The following is a 22769-nucleotide window of genomic DNA, read 5'->3' on the forward strand; positions in this document are numbered from 1 at the left end:
TGTTCACACATCACACAATGACTAGTTTAACAAGGCAGCTTCAGAATGCATGGTTTGAAGTTGATTTGCTTTGAAACTAAACGACGATGCCTGGTGTGTGAGCAACAAGCCAAGATTCAGTGGAAGCAAAACAAAAGGCTGCTAAAGTTCTCCTTCCAAGCATGCCAGAAATGGGCAGGAGGGCTTGCTCAGGTTCATTACAGCTTCTGCATGTTGGACTAAATCATGGCTTAGTGGGATGTCCAAACCAGACCAGCACGCTATTAACAATGGAAGTAGATTTGTAAGTACGGCAAAAAAACCACCATCTTAAGTGCTTCAGAGCTACTGTTTGGATGGCAAAGCAATGCGACTGATAGCATGCCACTTACCAGGTGTCAGTTTTATTCTGAATAATGACGATATCCTCTGGAGAAAGTTCTGGGATCCATTTCTCCATCTCATCAACCCAAGGGTACCTCAGAGAGGAGGGTACCACTATTAACAGAGGCCATTCATTTTTGTAGTAGTAAGTTATAGCTATTGCTTGAATCGTCTTCCCCAAGCCCATCTAAGTCACAACAAATTGAAATAAAAAGAAGAAAAGCTTAATTGTATGAAAGCAGGGAACACCCTTATCAGTGGTTTACCTAGAGAAAGTCCTATCAGCGGTTTACATTTTTCATTTGCAGATGGCAACCACCTTAGAACCTCCAAAATGTATTACTCAACTTAAGTGCATTTTGAGGAGACTAAGATAATCACTTCCAACACCTGCTCAGTTAAGGACATTAGAAGGAGAAGGGTAGACATAAAGCCCCCATACTCACATATCCACAGATATACAAACCTACAAAATATACCTCATTCTCCCTCGCAACACACATGAAACACCCCCTCCAATACTCATATACTTATTTTTCCATGGATCAGGATGCTAGATCAGGAAGAACTAAAACACATCATTTTGAATTCACATGATTTTTTACGTTGATCCCACAGAATAATCATGGTCCCTTGGATGTGGAAATAAAATTCTTATTCCCATACCAGCTTGTTTATGTCTTAAGATCTTCTGCCCTAAGACCTTCAGACACACTCTTTAGGAAAGGAAAACATGTTTCCACAAAGGAGCGGGCCTTTTCTGTGGTGGCACCCTGCCTTTAGCATGCCAAGCGAAAGGGCCATGGCACAGCGGGAGAGCATCTGCTTTGCATTCAGATGGTTGCAGTTTCAATCCCTGGCATCTTCAGTTAGGACTGGGATGTCCCATGCCAGAAACCCTGGAGAGCAGCTATCAGTTAGTATATAGACAATACTGAACTAAATGGACCAATGGTCTGACTTGGTATAAGGCAGTTTCTCATGCTACGTTCCTGAGGAAACACACCAGGTGAGGCCAACACAAGCTTTCCTGTCAGGTTGCGACTTTCCAGATTGCCCAGGTATTTTAGATCACAGATGATTTCGTTTGCCCTACTCTGCTTTTTAGATTTTGCAGCATTAGCTTGTCTTTTTTTTAAAAAAAACTTTGTTGTTTTAAAACTGTACAGTCATACCTTGGAAGTCGAACAGAATCTGTTCCGGAAGTCTGTTTGACTTCCAAAACGTTCAAATTCCGAAATGTTTGACTTCCAAAGCATGGCTTTTGATTGGTTTCAGGAAGCTCCTGTAGCCTTTTGGAAGCTATGGAAGCCCCATCAGACATTTGGATTCTGAAAAATGTTCAAAAACTGGAACACTCACTTCCGGTTTTTGTTCATTCGGGAGCCAAGGTACAACTGTATCTATATTTGTTGCATATTGTCAGGGCTGCCGCCCAGTCCCAGCTCACATAGGACCAAGTCAGCCAGCGTTCAGTTTCAAAGAGTCTTTATTGGATTACAGGTTCCATTTCCAAACTGCAACGTGCAGCCCTACTTCTTCTAGGTCAGAACGACGAAGACCCGTCTGAGTCTCCGCCTCTAGCGCACCAGCTTAATACCCTAGCCTTGCTCCACCTCCTGCGCCTTTCCTTCCGTCTCTGGGTCCTCCTGCCCCCCTGGGTCTCTCCCTTCCTACTCTCTTCTGACGCGGACCCCCCTGACCCTTCCGCCTCCTTGCGGCGGGCTTTGGGACCCGGTTCACTCTCTGGGCTGCTGACTGCGCCAGCTTCCGTTACATTTGAACTTGGCGCGCGCGCCCAACTCTCCACTTTCCTCTTGATCGTTTCCTCGCTCCCCGAGGTGGGCGTGACTACTCCTGACTCATGCCCTCCCTCCTTCTGAAAGTCTCCGGAGCCCGATATCTGGTCCCCTTTCTCCCCGCTGCTCCCGGCTGGGAACGTGGGTCCCGATCTCCAACTGCTGCTTTCTGATCCCTCTCTGGACCCTTCTTCCTGGGGTGTCCCCCTGCTCTCCCCCCTTGCTCTGGCTGCTGGCGCTCCCTTCTGGGAATCCTCGGACTCGCTAGACAGGCTCGGTGATCTCGGGTCGTCATCCCCACTCATCCTTCCTTCGTATTCCTCCCCCTCGCTCTCTGTCTCCTCCCTTCTCTGCGTCTCTGCTCCTGAACCCCTGACACATATGAACTAGTTTTTATTCACATTTGTACGATGAAGGGCAGTTAAGAAGTACTTTAAATAAATAAATCTCCCTATAACACACTGAAGTATATAGAAAATTCCAGAATAGTTGTGCAAAGGTAGTTTTTTCCTCTGAAATCATCCTGATTCTGTGGGCTGTCTACCCTCACCATCTAGGGAAATCTTGTGTACAAGCTAGTTTAAAGTTAATCTGACTTCATCTTCATCTTATAAATTCCATCATTAAAAATTATGTCTTTGAAATCCAAAGGACAATTTGAGTAAAGATTTGCAGTTCTGGAATTCATTCCACCAAATAGTAAATTGAATTATACTCGTATACAGATAGTGTTTCAGCAGCAACCAGCACATTACCTTCGGGTTCCACTCAACACTTGTTTATGTGAATTTATCATCGTTTCTACATAACACATACAAGAATAAACTTGTACGTTTTGAGTATTAATATACTGAAGATAGCCCAATTCTATGTCTATTTCCATTGTGTCCAGGTAAGTATGCAGAAGCTTGCAGCCTGCCTTACAAATATAACCCACTGACTTTAAGGAAACTTACTTTCCTGAAATGTGCTTATGACTGTAGTCTTAAATAGCTACCCTTTGTTATGTTGCTTCTTCACACTGAGACACTTGCTTCTCTCAAATTAAAAGGTAACGTAATCGTGAAGGTGGTAATTGACTGAAAATGAATAAATTCATGAGCATTTCGCCATTCAGTTGGAGTTTTCAATTAAAGGGGCAGTTAACTTGAACTAACAACGAACACTGGTAATTAAAATCAGGAGATAAGGTTATTGTTTGTCCCAACTCAGTTCTAAAGTTACTTACTAAGAAATCTTTCTTTCACACATACACACAGTTTGAAGAACGATAATGCTAGCATTATGGCTATTTAGATAGCATGGCATAGGCTAAGATTTGGAGTTCCCTTTCGTAAGGGGAAGGCACTTAGGTTTGTGCAAGGCTGCCCAGTTCTCCTCTCCCATTATAGCTGATGCCCTCACACTCCATTCCTGGCTGTTACAGGCACTTTCCCAAGGACTGGGAGTGGGGGCAAGAGGATGGAGTGAGTGGTGAACAGGTCACATTGTGTAAGCAGTGTTTAGCTACACTTTTCTACATCTAACTCGCTGAAAAATATTCGCTGAATATCAAATTCACCTTTCAGCAAAACTGAGAGGCACTTCGGTCTATGAAAACATATTACTTGAGGTTGACTTCATTGTTCCACATTTTCAATAAGTTGATTAGTAAGTCCCATTTTGATTGTCACTACTTTAAAGTTTACATTTGCACCAAGTATCTGTATAGGGAAATTATCCTTTTAATTAATCTTTTAAGTACACATTATTTTATTATTTACGAATTGCTCCCCATGAATCATTTCAAAGAGATTTACAAATATCTAAATAGGTTATAGAAAAAAGATAAGCACAGTTGTGCACTAGTTTAATCCAAAGTAAGCAGTTACAGAATAGACTGAATGGCTAAAGAGCCACTTACCTCATCTGCAATCATACACCTAGAGGTGAAAATAAAAATAAAAATTAGAAGGTAACCCAGAACTTTAACTGAATAAAGCATGCATTCTATACAGTTTGCTAACATGTTTGTTTTCCACGATATAAAACTCCCAACAATTTCTCTTCAACACTGTTTAATGCTAATATTGACTAGGATCTAAGTAATGCAAGTAATTCCATGGGCTTTAAACTCTTGAACAGCAAATAGGTCCCAGCCATAACTATGCTGCAGGGAAAACCACATGGCCTTTTCCGATATGGCAAGGGGGCCTGTTGGGAGAAAAGAAGGGGGAAAGTCCCACTAAACATGTCCTCTAAGCTCTTGGTTCAACTTTTAAAAGAACTCACAACTACATATACACCAGGACGTTTTCAAATGTGGTGGCTGAGCAGTTAAGGTATTGGACTAGAAATTCAATGAGGACTCCTTGTGTACTGTAGCTCTTTATTTGGTGGAGGACACACAAAGTGAAATGTGTGGGGAGGGAGGCGGTGTTTGACATTTCTCCTCTTCTTAATCCCAAACTGTTCTAAATGGTCCCCCAAAGGTATGAAGCAGTATTGGGGGGGGGGGGGATTTGCCAATTTCCCCCTCCTACCCTATTCTGTTCGCAAATGTCTATACTGTGGCAAAGAGCCTTCCACCAGCTCAAAAAAGAAGTTAAATGATACACAGAGAAAGATCAAATAGGTCCTGTATTACTTAGAAGCCACATTTATATAGGCGAATTGACACATTTGTCGCATGGTTTTTGATGGAGAACTGCAGGTCCATGGAGCAGAAGCAACGAAAAACAGTTCTGAGAACTGTCACGAATTCAGTTAAAATGAAGAACTGCATGTGGACCTCTGGCATGCAATGCTGCTCCCTTATCTAGACTTTCTCATCCATTTGACAGCACTGGCTACCATGCAGGTGGTGCTTAGTTCATGCTTAAAGTTAACTGGTTGTAGCATAGGTTTGTTCTTCAGACAGTGTTTTGGACACTCTTTGGACAGTGGTGGCACAGGAAAGTTATTTACAGTGCTGTAGTGGCACTGGAACGCTGCTTTGTAAAACTGATGGGCCAAGAAAATGCAGACTGCTTCGAGAGAAAACAAGGCATAAACTCTGCCTGTGGTGATGATGCTTTTCTTCAAGGTGGTTTGGGAACTCAAATTTAACTTTAGTCTGAGATACCATGAAATTGAGGTGGCGTATGCTCACTCTTTGCATGAAAATCCAGAGAGTGGTACTGGGTGATTATTCATCACTTAAAAAACAACCACTGAGACTTCTGTTATGGGTTCTTCAGCTTTGCTCTGAGCAACATGCGTGAGGCTACTAGACGTTATTGGGCAGAAATTTGGAGAGAAGTGTCTGAATTGGTTTGTTGATAACAAACCCTCTACCTTTACCTTTTTTGTCAGATCAGACAGCTGAGGTGCTTAAGAGTTGTGCAGCTGTTGTGATGTAAATGTATTTAAATAAACACCACAAATGATACATGTACCAAGGGTTCACATAACAACCACTCATTCACATCGCTGAATTATTCCAATGCGTTGCATGTGAGTTTGCCCTCGAACATGGTTTGGAAACTTCAGCAAATCCAGGGTAAGTCTGCTAGATAGTTCACTGCAGCTGGATGATTTTGACACAGTATGCCACTGCTTCATGATCTGTGCTGGCTGCTTGCTTGATTACAGGCCCAAAAGAAATGCTGGTTTTGACACTTAAAGCCTTGTACTAGGTTACCTCAAAGTCCCCCTCCTTTGATATCTAACCACCTGGAGCCTGAAAACATCTTAGAATGCCCTTTTCTCAATGCCTCTGCCATTTGAGGCATATCAGTTGGTTTCTAGGGAGAGGTGGAACTACCCTGGTTGTGGAATTCTACCTCCAGAGAAGCTTGCCCAGCTGCTTCTTTGTGGTGTCTGTGACCTTTCAAAATCTCTTATTTAAAAAAATCTATTCCATTCTGTTTAAATCTGCAATTTTATTTATTTGTGGGTGGTTGAGATATTTTAATTTTTTTCAGGTACTTTAAGGTGCCCAGAGAGCGGTGCTATTGTTGTTAATAAAAGTTGTTAATAAAGTAATACATTGAAACGTTTACATCCCATCTTTTTGTAGAAAATACAGTGGTACCTCAGGTTAAGTGCTTAATTCGTTCCGGAGGTCCATTCTTAACCTGAAACTGTTCTTAACCTGAAGCACCACTTTAGCTAATGGGGCCTCCTGCTACTGCCAGAGCATGATTTCTGTTCTCATCCTGAAGCAAAGTTCTTAACCCAAGGTACTATTTCTGGGTTAGCAAAGTCTGTAACCTGAAGCGTATGTAACCCGAGGTACCACTGTAGTCAACATGGCTTACAACAGCGTAAAGCATAGAAAACCAGCAGCAATTTAACAAAAAATAATCACAGCTTCCAAACACCCATCTACACCTCTTCAGGGGTTTCTAAAAAGAACCTAAACACTGAGGTTTCGGTTAGGCTCCAGAAAACCAGCAGGGAGGTAGATCTGCTTATAAGTACAATAACATTTTTAGCCCATTAGATACTGCTTTTAAAAAGCTGGTGTCCCCATGCCGTGATAGTGACATCTAAAAAGAAAACTACCACATTCTTTGTAGAGAAACATATAATTATCACATACTTGATAGTATCATGTCTACTTAACTATTCCATCTGCCACTGTGGGCAGAATGAAGCGATTACGCAGGCCACAAAAAGAAATCTCCCTATGGTTAAGATACAGTAATTCAAAATCATATTCCTTATCCTAATAAGAAAATCCAGAGTCCCGCACCCTAAGCCCTGTTAGTTATATGCTTTCCCTCACTGCTTCCTGAGTTAATGAAATTAGAGCACGCTGCCTACGCCAACAGAAAGGTTATGTACTTCCGAAGCAATCTTCAGATAAAAAATTTGAGGCACAAATCTGATTTCTGTCACATATTTTGACTGCAGCGAACAGGACAACTTGTTCTTTGAAGTTCAATTAGTCATTTCCTTTTAACTGGTAGTTACCCAATTGAGACTAGATCATTCACATACCATCTGCTCACGACAGCTATATGACAGCTATATCCAAGAATGCTAATTTGAGGGGGATAAGGCATTCCATTTCATTTCAGGCTCTAAACTCAGCTCACGAGGACAAAATATGTCATAAAGAGAGTAAGAATAATACTCTGTGTCCTAGATTCTTCCCCTCTTGAATGCAACTGCTAAGAGAACACCATAGCCAATAGTTTACCTGGAGACTAAGTAATAAAAATAAAACACCCCAGATGCTATCCTGATCCCAAGTTGATTCCACCTGTAAGTGTAAAAATATACGAATGCCTCTTGTAACCTAACAGCAGTGAATTAGATACTTGTCCTTTTTGAACTCCAAGGTAAAGGCAGGGAAAGCAATTGTTCCCCATCCCACACTAAAAATATATATGTTATTTTAGTTTACAGTAAGCTATCTAAAATAGAAAAGTTATAAATCCCCACTCAGTCATGAAGCTCATAAAATGATTTGAGCTCAACCTAACCCAATTATGAGGAAGCTTTGGCCCTCCATATGTCATCGGACTACAACTCCCATCCCCGCTGATCATTGGCCAGCTGTGGCCGGTGGGAATTTGAGTCCAGCAACATCTGGAGAGCCATAGGCTCCCCATCCCACAGGGTTTCATAGTGAACGGGCAGGATAGGAATGTTACTACTACTACTACTACTACTCCGCTTTGAAAAATAAAATAAAGGGAATTATGCTACTTAGCATCGCTGTGAATTTCTTTTTAAAAAGTCATTTAATTTCAATATTTATTCAATATCATTTTAACTATTTACCACCATTTTCCTTCCATGTCTCATCTTGCTTAAAATGTAAGCCTAAGGGCAAGCTAGTGCATTTTAGTTTACTTTATATATAGTGCCTAGTCGATTTAGGCGCTTTGAAACAAGTAATACTGTACAGTATAAGCAGTTGTAAAATAAGACCAAAGGCAGAGAGGGGCACACAAAAATCTTCTTGGAGAAGGTGAAAATTGCTTTAAAGTATAGTCCAGAAATAGATTGAAAGTGCACCTACAATATGAAAGAACTACTCATCTGTGGCACTGACACTATCAGCATTGCAATGAGTAAAAGGAAACACAGGAAATGTAGTAATAAAGTTTGGGTGTTGAGACTTTCAAGGGAAAATCTTGGTTCAAGACTCCACTTGGCCATAAAGCTGAGCAGTGACAGGCAAGGCACTGGATAGACTGTAGAGTTGTGTGTGCATAATGGGGTTGGCAGAATCTTATTTCCCCACAGCAGCCCCCCCAACAGCCTATCCAAACTGATACGCAATTGTTCAGGGTGGCTAAAACCAAAACAGGTCTGCAAAGAGCTCCAGCAGGATCTCTCCAAATTGAGTGAATCGGCAGTAAAATGGGAAGCGCAATTCAAAATAAACAAGAGTAAACTGATGCAGGTTGGACAAAAACTCCTAATTTCACAAATACGCTCGTGGGCGGCCGACCAGGAACGAGACTTTGGGGTTGAAGTGGACAGCTTGATAAAGATGTCAAGCCAGTGGCTGGCAGCTGTGAAAAATGCAAATCCCATGGTAGAGATCATTAGGAAAAGAAGTAAAAATAAAATTGCTGATATAATGCCATTATAACAAACCTACAGAGTGGCTGCAGTTGGGACAGTGAAGAGTTTGGGTTGCCTCCTCTCAAAAAGAGTATTGCAGGGCTGAAAAGGATTCAGAAAAAGGGCAACCAAAATGATAAAGGGAATGAAGCACCTGCCCTATGAAGGAAAGGTTACAAGATTTGGGGATTTTTGGTTTAGGGAAAACATAAGAGGTAACATGAAATTATGCACAGTATGGAGAAAGAGGGCAGAGAATAGCTTTTCTCCCTCTCTATAACACTAGAACTCACGGACATCCGCTGCAGCTGAATGCTGGAAGATTCAGGACAGGCGAAAGAAAGTAAATTTTCACGCAGTGCGTAATTTAACTATGGATTTTGCTCACACGAGAGGCAGTGAATGGCTTTGAAAGAGGATTAGATACATCCATGGAAGATAAAGGTATCAACAGCTAATAACTCTAACGCCTATGTTCTAGCTCCACTACTGAATACCAGTTGCTGGAAACCACAGGGGGAGAAAGTGTTGCTGCACTCTGGTCCTGCTCGTGGGCTTCCCATAGGCATGTGGTTGGCAACTGTAAGAACAGGATGCTAGACTAAACGGGCAACTGGTCTGATCTAGCAGGCTTTTCTTATGTTTTCGAAAAACAAAAGGATAAATAACAAAAGCAAACTGGCTTTAGTACCAAAGAGTCCCCTGCTTCCTTTTACGAACAGGACTCACACTTCCTAACAGAACAGACTGTATCGAGGAAGAGTGCTGTTTCCCCTCAGTTTGGAGTTCCAGATTTTCACCCACTCATGTGAATCAGTTTTATGTAACACTCTAGCATATAATTTGCATCCTACTCACAAGCCAAGACTTTAGCATTAACATCTCTCTCATATAGGGGTTATTTAAGGAATGTGAGCCTGGTGCGTTTAAAAAAATGTGTATATCATTAAACACAACTGTGCGGTCCTGTATCTGTAACAAAGATGACTTGTCTTGCAAGAATTAGGGTACTTCACCAAAAATAGAGCCTCAGATGACTTGTGCATGGAATGTTAAGTTAAAATGGTCCCAATGAGTGGCATCACGTTGACAATTATGTGAAGTACTTTTCCATTCACAAAAAGGCTGTGTCAAACTTCCATCAGGAGGCAAAAGTGTTGAATGGTAAAAAAGACTATTGAGCCTTTAGAGCAGCCTTTCTCAATCTTGGGTTCTCCAATGTTGTTGGACTACAACTCCCACCATCCATAGCTAGGAGGACCAGTGGTCAGGGATGATGGGAGTTGTAGTCCAGATCAAGCCAATTCTAAACAAAACACCAACCCTTACATGTTAACCAGTGAAAAGCGAATTAACTTATAGCTGGGGGGAAATGCCAGCCAACTGATAATCAAGCGGCCAAACATTTCCTGGACAACACATTTCAAGCTGCAAGCATGTGTGTAGGGGGTGGGTGCATGCTGGAAAACCCTTTAACAGAAGACAAGTGCATTTGGGGAAGAGGCCAAGGGGCAGCTTCTCTCTGACATTCCAGGTGGCTGTGTTCAAGGGTAGTCTGTAACATGTACAAAGCAATTTAACTAGATTGATGATTGTCTTGAATAGTCATTATGTTACCTTTTTCTACTCTTCATCCTATGGATAAAAAATTCATTTTATATTTTCTTATAAATGCTATTGGCACCCAGTCATAAAGATTTGTGTTGTCCTAATTCCCTGCACCTCCTGATTCTTTTTCCTCCCCTACATGCACAAGTAATTACTATTCTAAATACTTGAAGAATACCATAAGCTTTTGGGTTCAGCTTCAACTACTTAATGATTCAGGTCTAGAAATTCAGTATAACATTCAGAAAATATATTGGAGCCATTGTAACTACTTAGGTTAGTTTCCCCACCCCAATTCCCCATGGATTGACAGTTCCATGTTTAAGATAGTTTTACCTGCCACCTCTTTCCAATGCAAACACAATTCCTTTCTTCTGAAATGAAAGAAGTTTGTCTTTTAAGTTTTCAGGTAGGTAAGACAGTCTTTCACTGACATCGGAAGTTGAACCAGAGGTTTTACGTGTACAAGTCTCTTGGATGACCGCTGCCATGTTCCACCTGACAAAAAATAAGAGATCTGATTTCAAAATGCCACACTCAGTATTCTCCAGCACTTATCAAAATAGGTCATATTTGAACACGTTTACTTCATAAATAGTATCAAAATGGATATGGTTGCAGTTCAAGGACTCTGGTTTATAAGCTGTTTTATTAAAACATTGTTAAATGTGTACGTGGGTTTATTTGTACACATAAGCATGTTAAATTGATCACTGGAGTACTTTGAATTCAATTTAAAAGTGCAGTTCAGGTGATAGGAGAGTCCTATGCCCTTTGTGTATAGTTGGCACACAAAGTGCTGTGAAACTTAATAATGTTAATGAAACTTCAGAGAGCACAGTAGACAAAATTCTCCTTTTGAGGCGTCACTGCACAAGTGCTTCACTGAATACAACTCAATAATATTTATTTTTTAACGACACTGGAATGATTATGTGATTTTAAGTTAGGCTAAAGTGGTTTTTATCCCCAGAAGAGCCTACTCCTCCACCCTCTTTCTGTATTGCTCACTGACTGGAAGGTGGCAAGCCTAGAACACAAGTGGAAAAGCGACAGGCAGCCTCCTCTACAGGAAAGAAGGTCCTTTGCACCTGGAGTAACTGAGTGATCCAGCCACACCTAATGCAGTGACAACCTGCCCTCAGCAAAGGCTGATTAAGAAAAAGCAAGGCCAGAAAAAACCCCAAATCATGCAAAGTTAAAGAAGGCACACTTCATCAATAGCCATTTTGGATGGGTATTAATCCCCACTCTCACTGTACAACAGCAATCCTGTCACACACAGATTTTACTACAATCAAGTGGGGTATAATTTTGGTTAAATGAACTGTGAAAGAAGACTGGGCATTATTGTCTTAGCTGTTACAGGGCACTGGAAGTAGCACAAAAGAACCAGAATCACAGCTGAAATACAACTATGAACTATATTACAGTAGCCTGGATCATTGACTTTTATCACCTATAATAATTCATCTTCTTACATGCAATTGTGCTGTGTCCTAATGAATAGCTGCATTTATGGGATGAAGTGACACCCTCTAGGTACTAGAATCTTTAGGAAAAAACCCTCAGGACAGGTAGCAATATTGCTTCACTTCCAGTATAACAATGAATGCTCACTGTGCACAGCTGATGCACAGAAATGCTATATTGGGCTGGTAAGGGAAAAAGTAGGGTAAAGGACCCCTTGATGGTTAAGCCCAGTCAAAGGCGACTATGGGATGCGGTGCTCATCTCGCTTTTTAGGCATTTGTCCACAGGCAGCTTTCCGGGTCCTGTGGCCAGCACGACTAAACTGCTTCTAGCGCAATGGGACACTGTGATGGAAGCCAGAGCACACAGAAACGCCGTTTACCTTCCTGCCGCAGCGGTACCTATTTATCTACTTGCACTGCTATGCTTTTGAACTGCTAGGTTGGCAGAAGCTGGAACAGAATAACAGGAGCTCACCCTGGCGCATGGGTTCGAACAACCAACCTTCCAATCAGCAAGCCCAAGAGGTTTAGTGATTTAGACTACAGTGCCACCCGTGCTTGTAACATCACATGGATGGTCTGTGACAGGATCTGAATTTCTTGCTGAGTTCATTTTACAGATTCAGCTCTAGACATGAGCATAGGCGGGTTTTATTTTGGGAGGTTGCAGGTTTTGCTAGGGGGGCAGAACTGAGTTATTTGTTATGCAATTGGTCAGTTAGTTAAGTATTTTTATTGATTTGCTTGATTTATGGGGGCAGACCACACCCTGGCTATACCCATGTAAAGGTAAAGGTACCCCTGCCCGTACAGGCCAGTCGTGACCGACTCTAGGGTTGTGCGCTCATCTTGCTCAAGAGGCCGGGAGCCGGCGGCGTCCGAAGACACTTCCAGGTCACGTGGCCAGCGTGACAAAGCTACAAGTGGCAAGCCAGCACCAGTGCCGCACACGGAAACGCCGTTTACCTTCCTGCTATAAAACAGTACCTATTTATCTACTTGCACTTAGGGGTGCTTTCGAACTGCTAGGTGGGCAGGAGCTGGGACCGAAAGATGGGAGCTCACCCCGCCGCGGGGATTCGAACCGCCGACCATACGATCGGCAAGTCCTAGGCACTGAGGTTTTACCCACAGTGCCACCTGCTATACTCTATGAACTCCATGACTCTAGAAAATTTAGGGACAGAAAAAGCTATCTTATACAAAGTTAGATTACCAATTCATCTAGCTCAGTACTGTCAACACTGACTAATCGCAACTTCCCAGGGTTCCAGACTGGAGTTTTTCCAGTCAAATGGGCATTTCTATCCTTAAAAGGAAGCATTGGGAAGAGTAGTAGATGTGTGAGAAGTATTTGCAATGTACCTTTGAAAGCTAGTTAGTTAGCTCAGTTAGTCGCTCAGTTAGAAAGCTCAGTTAGTCGCTGAGATATTAGGCAAATTTCAATAGTGACCATGGGCACTAATCTTTGATGGAGACCACCAGTCTAATCTACTTCAGTTTCCTGAGTATAAAATGTGGAGGGAGAGGCCAGGTAAGCATATACCACCTGGAGCTTATTTGAGGAAAGTCCAGATGTAAATACAAGAAGTAAATACCACCTTTATTGGGACACAAAGTAGTAACCCCACTAAAACTCCCCTTAAATGTTAAGCAAAGGAAACCCAGGAATGGTGGTGGGGGTGGGATAAAAGGATGTTGCTGAGCAAGATGAAAAAGCTGCATTTTAGAGCAGCCTCAAAATGTAATGAATGAGGCATTACATAGATAGGCAGCACAAAAATATGTATGATTACGTGAAAGTAAGCCCCACTTTTGTTATGGTAAGTATGCAAAAGACACCAGCCTTAACGGGTTTGGGTTACTGCTTGGTGCAAAAATCTCAAGCAGAACTGCTCTCTGTGGAAATAAAGAAGCCAGCGGTAATTTGGTAGTGTCTCCAGCTCTAATCAAAACATGCACTGGGATCGCAAAAGGAAAAGACACAGAGAATAAATTTAGGTACCACTTCTTCACACCAATGGCCTTTATGGAAACCCAAGTCATTTTTGCACAGTCCCTAAACTAATTGAGACTACATAACCTGATGTTCACTTAAAGGTAAAGGTAAAGGCACCCCTGACCATTAGGTCCAGTCGTGGCCGACTCTGGGGTTGCGGTGCTCATCTCGCTTTACTGGCCGAGGGAGCCGGTGTGATAGGAATTTTATGGTCTTAGATATATGGTAATGTTCATAACTGCACATACATAGATCAACACAGGAAGACCAACCTGGAACCATTTTGATTCCTAAACTGACCAAATCCTTTCTCTGCAAGGTTAAACTGGAAAAGCCTCCCCATTGTCTCTTTCCTCACAAATCCTGTCTCAGGGATATGTCTGTTTGAATAAGGTGTGAGCCTGTGACCTGGCCCAGGAAAAAAGTATTTTACCACTACAAAAGAATGGCCAGGCTCCCCAGGAAATCCAATCAAGTAACCTGCTAGACAAGAGATAAACAACAACAGGAGAAAAACAATATTTAAATTTCTGTGATGTAGGTGGGATGTATCTGAGGGGTGGTCTTAGGTTACACCCCTTCTGTGATGTATGCATAATGTTTCTGGGGGTGGTCTTGATCTAGAGGATGGGAATTTCAAAAGTCTTTATAAGCCCTTGCACAGCAATTTTGGGGGGTCCTCTTCCTCTCCTGCGTGTGTGTGTGTTGGAACAGATCAATAAAGCTCAGGCTTACTAGCTGCCTTGCTTCTCAATATTCTCTGGTTGGCCTCTGTTATTTTCTCCTACCAATAGGGAACCTATGTAAGGACTCTATATGGGCTCTTGGATACCCAATAAGGGGAAAGGGCATATTTTTATTTACAACACCGGCGTACAGCTTCTGGGTCATGTGGCCAGCATGACTAATCTGCTTCTGGCGAACCAGAGCAGCACACGGAAACTGTTTACCTTCCCGCCAGAGCGGTACCTATTTATCTACTTGCACTTTGATGTGCTTTCGAACTGCTAGGTTGGCAAAAGATGTTCACTTACCTGGGAGTAAATCCCACGGAACTAAATGGGTTTGCTTCTGAACAGATATACATAGGAATACCCTCCACATTTCACCTTACCTAGTACCTCTGTCCTAAAATGAATTGAAGGGGTGTCTGTGGATATATCTGCCTTTCTGCCACCCTTCAAACCGCTTCAGTCTAGAAGTTCAGGAATGCCATTCAGACGCGTCAAAAGATCGTTTACGTTGCATCAAGTAATCACTCTCGGGTGCAAGCAGAACTATGCAGTATTTTACTCCCACGTTTTTGACGGCCTCCTAGTCAATAGTTCTCACCAGTTTAAAGAAAACTGCACTGCCCCAACTATACGAAACTTGCTTATAAATTACTATTCCACTTCCAAGACCTCGAAGCGCCTTCCTCACCGAGACCCGCTCTTCCATCCGTGCAGCAATCGTAGCAGCAGCAGCTCCTCCTCCTCCTCCTGCCGCAGCAGCCAAACAACTTTTTCGCGCTCAAACGCAGCGGAAATGACCTCAAACCGAGAGCGCGGTAGGCTCAGAGATATATCGTTAGCAAGTGTCTGTCCGCATGGATTATTTTTTCTTTTTTAAAAAAGATTAAAATGGCGGGCCTCCCCTGCATTTGTGTTTATTCGCACACCCTAGCCCCATTATGGCCAAACAACGAGAATACAAACAAGCCCCATTTCCCCTCTTCCAGGAAACAGAACAGCAATGAGCACAGATACCAATGCACCGTTTTTCGGTGTAAGCCACATGGAACAAGGAGAAGCGATGGAAGATCAGAAACAATTTGGGCGGCTGATTTACAAGTTCATGTGTAAGGGCGGCGGGTATAGGAAGCTGCAGAGACGAAACTGAATAGATAGGAAGGGTGGTGGGTTATGAATGGAGGAACTTTTAGGTTGGGATGAAGCCCCATTGAACTCGGTTTTATAATTATGCGTATGCAGGTTAAAGAATTAGCAGTCGCGCCTTAAAATAGTTATTCCCCGGATTAACTGCGCGTTAGAACCGCATGGCAATCTAACGACGCCTTTTAAAAGGTCACGGCGAAGATGTAAAGCACGTTTGGCCACCCTTTCAAGTACAAACTCGGGGTTACAAAGGGCGATTATAATCCTGGTTAGCGGTTGTTGCGAGTAACAATAAAAGCCTACGGGTCCTAAAAGGTGGCCTGTAAAAAGCGATGGATATTTGTGGGCGCTTCCGACGTCGAGTTTGTAACGGAGATCCGCCGGGAGTAAGAATGGCTGGGTCGATGACGGATGCATGATGTGAAACGCTGTGAAAACGTCAGGTTGATTTCAGCAGAATGAAGTAGATAAAACACATTTGCTTGGAAAAAATAATTTAGGAAAAAAGCACACACCCAGCAAACTTTTTTGGGCACCTTGAACAACAGATCTATCTGAAGCATAAGCTTTCGTGGGCTAATAATAAGAAATAGCAAATATGTTTTGTACAGGGCATTCCTTTTAGTTTTTTGCTGTAACCGGCCAACATACCTGTGCCTCTAAGATTTAATAAAAAGCAGTTTTAAAAACACACACGATGCATTTGCATCGGAAGACAAGAACCTAGAACAGCGATAGGCGACAGGGTTGTTTGGGGTGGGGTGAGGAGAAGAAGCCGGTGTAGCTTTTTCGGGTTGCTAAGACAGGCAGGGCGATCCTATGTCTACTTAGTAACAAGACCCACTGAATTCAGTAAGATCGCAGTAATGAAATATATAATGCAAGCAGGCTGCAAAGTGCTGCTGAAATTTTTGGCAGGCAGACAAGCGCGCCATGGAGGCAGGCGGGAGATGCGTAGGCTGCTTTTACCTAAGGACTCAATGCAGTGACTAGAGGAGGAGCCTGCTAACCGCGGCGACAGAAGAACTTGGGGTGGAGGACGTAATGATGCGAGTGGTACAAATATAAGGCCACAAATATCGTGCTGCAAGGAGGAGACCTTTCGATTTTAAGGCAACAGACTGTCAGGAGGCGCCTTCGGAATCTAAGCAAAGCTTCTGCATCAAGTACTACAAGTCCCAGAATGCCTCGCTTCATGGACCCGTTCATTGAAGCTAAGGCGATTTGGAAGCGTTTCTTGGGACTTGTGGTCTATCCACCTCCGTAATATTAATTACTGTTTGAGCCAGAGGACTTGCCCCGGCTGCATGTACGTCCAAGACGCCGCCACAGAGGGGAACTAAGGCCAGGTGCCATTTCGGAACAGACCGTAAAGCCTACCTATAACTAGCGCTCGGGGCCGTCAGTCACCTCAAAGCGGCAACGCCACTGGTCACAGGCACCTCCGAGGGTGGGGCTTCCGCATTGCCGGTCTTCTAAACCGCACTCCGGTCTCCAATTGGCCGGCTTCTGGCCGTCGCTCGGCTTTAAAGGCGCGGCCTCCCATTGGCTAGCATTCGCTTCACCGGGGCGTTTTTTCCTGCGTGGGCAGAATTCTGGCCCACTCAGCATAGAGCTCCGGGGCTGAGGAGGCGTGCTCCAGGCGCTGAGTGGTTGGGCGGGGCGGCAGTCAGCAGCATGTGGCGCCGCGATTGGCTGGCGGGACCCGTAGAGGGCGGTTCTCTATGGCACCCGCGGCAGCAGCAGGAGGAGCCGGAGTCGCTGTTGGGGGCTGGTGATGGGGTTAATTCCCCCTCGTGTGTGAAGCCCCCTTCGCGAGCCGGCCTTGCCGTCGCCTTCATCCCCTTCCTCCTCCCCTCCGCCCGCTCGTCAAGGCTCGCGCCATTGCGGTAAGTTCGCCCCCTCCCTCCCTCACCCCCCGCCCCAGTTCCATTATAAATATCTCCCCCCCCCCCGCTTTTCCGCCCCCTCCGCGCTCTGCAGAAAGGCTTGGAACCCTGAGAGCCGCCGTCCCAGGCGAGGGGGAGCTTGGTCTTGCCCTTTTGCAGCGCCGCCACCACAACGCCAGCCTCCCTCCCCCCTCTCTCTGCCTCCCACCCCCCCGCGCGCCCTGACCGGCCTGCATTGGACGGAAGTGCGCGCCAGCCTCGTGGATGCAATTGGTGCAGTTACGCCCCCGGGCCTTGCGGTGGGTCGGGGGGGGGAAGTGACCTCCCTCCCTCTCCCCCCCCCCGCAGGGACAGTGTGGGGTTGAGAGGGGAAGTTGATGGGGTGGATGCAGTGGGGTCTGCCAAGCCCCTAGGCTTTGCATTCGGTGGAAGGGTTTCCCTGCTTCGGGCGAGGAAACACGACGGCTTCAAAATAATGTCATGGCCAGTCATGGCAACTCTTTAATATTATTCCCAAAGGCAGGCATTATTATAACCTGAGGGCCTGCCGTGGGAGAAATCCCTGCCGCTGCCCCCTTCGCCCCCCAATGGGTGCCGTCCTAGGATACACGTCTTCCCAGTATCTTTCAGAAAGGGAAGCTGGTCCAGGAATGGATGCAGATAGATTGATATTCATATACATTAATTCTATCTCACTCACTCATTCATATATATTCTCTCTCTCTCTCTCTCTGAGAGAGAGAGAGAGAAACAATCCTTTGGGACCTGCAATGGCTAACCCGTCTTCATTCCCTGTGAAGTGTTGATTCATCCTGAAATGGTTAAAAGAAGTGGCTGGTTAAAAGCTGTGGTTGTCACTTCGGTTCTAAGCGTGAGGGTTTGCCATCCCAATCCGTGGATAGAGCTGCCTTTGCAGATTCCTCTCTGTTCCAAAGGGATACTTGGCATTACAGTACTCTTGAGATCTTTAGTGAAAGGGACTACACCACAAGGTCTGTAGGGAGCGTGAGGCTTTGTATATCGTTGGACTCGTGAGCAATACATATGTAGGTTATCAGCTTGGAGACTGCCCCCAAGGAAGCGGTGGCTTGCTTTGAACTTTGCGTCCTCTCCAAAGGCTGTATGAGGTAATCCTTTGGCTTGTACTAGTAGAGCATCATATGCTCGTCAGAAAACGGCTGTTTGGCTTGTACTAGTAGACCATCATATGCTCTTCAGAAAATGACTGGTGCACATATAATTCTGAAGACTGCAATAGGGGACAATATATTTCCTCGTTTGTGCTCTTTGATCCACTTCCATGGGCTTGACAGGGGGGGGGGTGGAGGCAATAAATTCTGTTAGCTTTAGCAAAGTGTCATGGATTGAGTATGTGGGTGCAAGGTAGTGTTAATTTCCCTAGTCCTGTTTGAGGACTGATTTCTAGCATCCTCAAGAGCTGTAAGTGCAACTGGGTCACCAGAGCTTCAAATAGTGCACAGTAACTGCCTCATAGGAAGGACTTTAAAACTGCATACTTGCCCATATTATAATGTAAATGCTCCCCCCCCCTGTGATTACTTAGGGGTTTGTTCACTCTCCAAATAGCTTGTGGCATATTGATAGCTGCTAAAAAGCAGCAACAACCCAGAGCAAACATTGAGAGAACCAGTGGTTAAATGTGAAGTACACAATATTGTATTTGGGCTGACTGATCGTTTTGCCTATTGTGTTGAAATGATTTGTTCATTTTTAAAATAGCTAATTACTCATACCTTTAAAGGTAAGGAATGTTTTCTTGTTCTCAAGGTAACAAAGAACTGCCGGGTCCCCCTCATGCTGTGATGTAAGGTGGAAAATTCATCATTTCACAAAATTAAGGAGTAATCTAAAATGCCTGTCAAATTTGGTAATTTAAAATTTGTAATCTGTTTTATGATGTTTGGGAGCTGCTTTGGAAGACCAGAAAGTGACATAAGTGTTTACATAATGTTAACGGTTTTCAGTGCCTTCCATTTTTCTCCTTAAAATTTAAACCTTGTGTGGAAAGCACATGCTATTGTGTTGTCACAAAATATTTACAAATATTCCAAATAAAGTTTTGGATTTGTTTTTAATACTGTTAACTGTGATTTATTGAATTTGTATCCTAATCAAATATTTTGGCTCTTTGAAATATTTTATGCATACAAATTAACATTTTGCCCTTTTTGATTTATATCGGTTAAATTTAAATAATATGTTAAATTGGATAGCTTTTGGATATCAGATAATTTTCCAGTTCTAAATTTTCCAGGAGACTAGTGTCAATAACCCCTTCAGCCTGCAGTCAGTGTTCATCTTCTAGAGATTGTAGCCAAATGATTTTGAGATCTTCCTTCCGTACAGGTTGTATGGACCATCATGGATGTTGGAAAAACTTTAATACTGAAAGCAAATTGGAGGTTTGCAAGGTGGCTTAACTGTTGATGTATCTTAGAATGCTTTGATCTTTTTTGGAGGTAGAAAGGGAATGGTATTTGGTAATGCTGTTTGGTCTCAATTGCTTTACTCAAAAGCAGAAGGAGTCAAAATATTATTTATTATTTAAATTAATATATCCCCCCATTCCTTGTGAGAGTCTCGGGTGGTTAACAGTAAAAAATAAAGCTTTGAAAAACAAAGGTAGAGCCGCAATAGATAATACAACATACACTGGTTTCCCATTGTGTATGAGAGAGACTTTATAGAATTGTTAAGGTGCATTCATATCTTCTCCACCTTGGATATTACAGTGATAGGATAAGAGCATTTGTGGCGTCATAAGCCATTTTAAATTATTGGTATATTGTACCATGTGTATTATAGAAGTTTCCTAGCCTAGTACATATTCTACATTTGCATTACGTTTATCTTACTTGAAACTAAGTACTTTTGTAGTTAACTTGACACTTTGTCTGGACTGGATTTGAATATTCTCTGTAGCACTTGCAAAAATGCGACTGTATTCTAGTAAGTTAAGTATATTTTTAGTGCCTTTGCAATTCTGCTTTTGTTTTTAAAGAAATTGAGTGATTTCCTATGGTAAGTGGCATTACAGTGGTACTTTGGGTTAGAGAAGCTTCAGGTTACAGACTCCACTAACCCAGAAATAGTACCTCGGGTTAACAACTTTGCTTCAGGATGGGAACAGAAATCGTGCGTTGGCGGCGCTGCAGCAGCGGGAGGCCCCATTAGCTAAAGTGGTACCTCAGGTTAAGAACAGTTTCAGGTTAAGAACGGACCTCCAGAACGTATTAAGTTCTTAACCCGAGGTACCACTGTATAGGGTTGAATCAGTCTTTACAATTTTTCTCTCTGTACTATATTCAAATAGAATTATTGTACCGTCGTTGCTTAGTGTTCATAATAAGTTATTCTGCAGGAGCTTACATCAGATTTAGAAACAGCACAAAGGTGCTGTATTTGTTTAGCTTGGACTTTATTTGTATGCGTCTGTATGTTGGTCTAATTTTTTTTTAATGGCTTCTGTCAGTTGTGGCATCATTGCAAAACAGCTGGCCAGTATGGTTTTGCCTTTGTGGGAATGTTACTCTTCCTGTTCCTAGTTGTGTCTGGCACCATGTGAGCTGCTGTCCAGATGGAACAGGACATGAGCTACATCACTGTCTGCTTTTAGCAGCCTCTTCATGTGACATTTAACTTAAAAGTGGAGCTGCGTAATGTCTAGCAATGTAGAATGTTTGAATTGTGTTGTGCAGGGGGGGAGGCAACAAATAACTTTTTAGCTATGGTAAGGACTTACGGGGGGGGGGGAGGATTTTGCCAGCAAAAGATGGTCAGTACATCCTGTGGGTTTCTCTTCGTAGTTCTAATTATGCCTGGCAGACAGATTTGTGTGATGTATCCAGTCTGCTTCAAGTGTTTTATAAAACTAGTCATAATTTGGGAGAATGTGCAATGGAAAATGTAGTTTAGTTTGCTGTTGTGAGTTCCTTTTCCTTTCCTTTTGTGTTTGAAGAATATAGGTGGAGGAGTAAAGATGATGGATCAAAATCCTATGATGCTTGTAGGTGGTAATTTTAAATGAGCAATCTCTGACTAGTTCTCCCTGCAGTAGCACCAAGCCCTTTCGTTCAAGTTTTGTAAAAATGGAATAGATGAATCAGGGTATGAAAGGGAGGGAAATCCTGCTTCTGGTGTGAGGGAAGAGTAGCAGTTGGACTCTTCATCAGGCCCTGACATTGGGAGGTGAGGTGGAAATCTGCCAAATTGAATTTGTTTTGAATATGTGACCCTGCTGAGAATGCCTGCCACATGTCCTGAGGCAAATGTTTTGACCCTTATTTATGTGTACAAATATATATTTGTGGTTTGAACCTTGCTTGGGGGCCATTGGGGGTGGTTTTCGGTTCAGTTATTTGACTTAATTAGGTGGACAAGAGAAAGCCAGCTGTCCCAGGGTATACGTTCTGGTATTTTTTGCTTTAAGATCTGGGAGAAATTACCGAAAGTGGACTATTAAATTACCTCTTACGATCTCAGAATTTTGCTTTAAGGTGACCATAGTGAAAGGAAATGTGAATGCTTGTTTAGTATGTGTTGGTTTCCGGAAATCAAGTGGCCTCTATCTATACTGCTTTCTTTGATGAGGTTACAGAAAACATATTGCTTGTTCCTGCACCAATAAGTAGGCTTCCCTAAAATTTAACTCTCTCTGTGTGTTGGACTCCTCATTATAGTGCCAAATGGCAAGGTATGGATGATCACATTAGGCTTCTTAAGCCAAATTGGACCAATCTAAGTAGTAGATATGATTGTAGGAGTGAATAGGGTATGCTTGGCTGTCGTACTGTGAGTTCTTTCCTGTAGCTGAAGGATTCTGTTGGATGAAATTGTATGCTTTTGTTTTGGAGTCTTGCTTGGCGTTTAGAGAGTTCTCTCTGGGAATCCAAGAGGACATTACGTGCAATGAACTGTAAAGGTACCCCTTTACAGGTACTGGTGAACCAGAGCAGTGCACAGAAACGCCGTTTACCTTCCCGCCAGAGCGGTACCTATTTATCTACTTGCACTTGATGTGCTTTCAAACTGCTAGGTGGGCAGGAGCTGGGACCGATCAACGGGAGCTCACCCCAGTTCGGGGATTCGAACCGCCGACCTCCCAATCGGCAAGCCCTAGGCTCTGTGGTTTAGACCACAGCAATGTTCCCCAAATTCTGGCCACACAGAGTATCGAAGCATGTGAAAGAAGT

The 22769-nt window shown here is 43.2% G+C and overlaps 2 protein-coding genes across 6 annotated transcripts in view; one reads left to right on the forward strand and one right to left on the reverse strand.

Moving 5' to 3' along the window:
- ZRANB3 (zinc finger RANBP2-type containing 3) overlaps window positions 1-17168 on the reverse strand; it is a 41628-nt gene extending 24460 nt beyond the window's left edge. The window contains exons 1-4 of one of the 5 annotated variants that reach the window (XM_083488778.1): window positions 17048-17168; window positions 10653-10814; window positions 4066-4084; window positions 372-550 (exon numbers count right to left, since the gene is read on the reverse strand). In XM_083488778.1, coding sequence (XP_083344904.1) covers window positions 372-550; window positions 4066-4084; window positions 10653-10807 — 353 coding nt within the window. In that variant the 5' untranslated portion in view covers window positions 10808-10814; window positions 17048-17168. The other 4 variants (XM_083488779.1, XM_083488775.1, XM_083488777.1 and 1 more) reach the window with 4 other exon arrangements.
- A 212-nt stretch (window positions 17169-17380) lies between these two features.
- Window positions 17381-22769, forward strand: part of R3HDM1 (R3H domain containing 1) — an 88275-nt gene continuing 82886 nt past the window's right edge. The window contains exon 1 of the mRNA XM_083488732.1: window positions 17381-17556. The gene's annotated coding sequence lies outside the window, so the exon portion shown is untranslated. The remainder of the gene's footprint in view (window positions 17557-22769) is intronic.

The sequence above is a fragment of the Podarcis liolepis genome (assembly GCF_965112155.1).
Source record: "Podarcis liolepis genome assembly, chromosome: 1".
Classification (NCBI taxonomy): domain Eukaryota; kingdom Metazoa; phylum Chordata; class Lepidosauria; order Squamata; family Lacertidae; genus Podarcis; species Podarcis liolepis.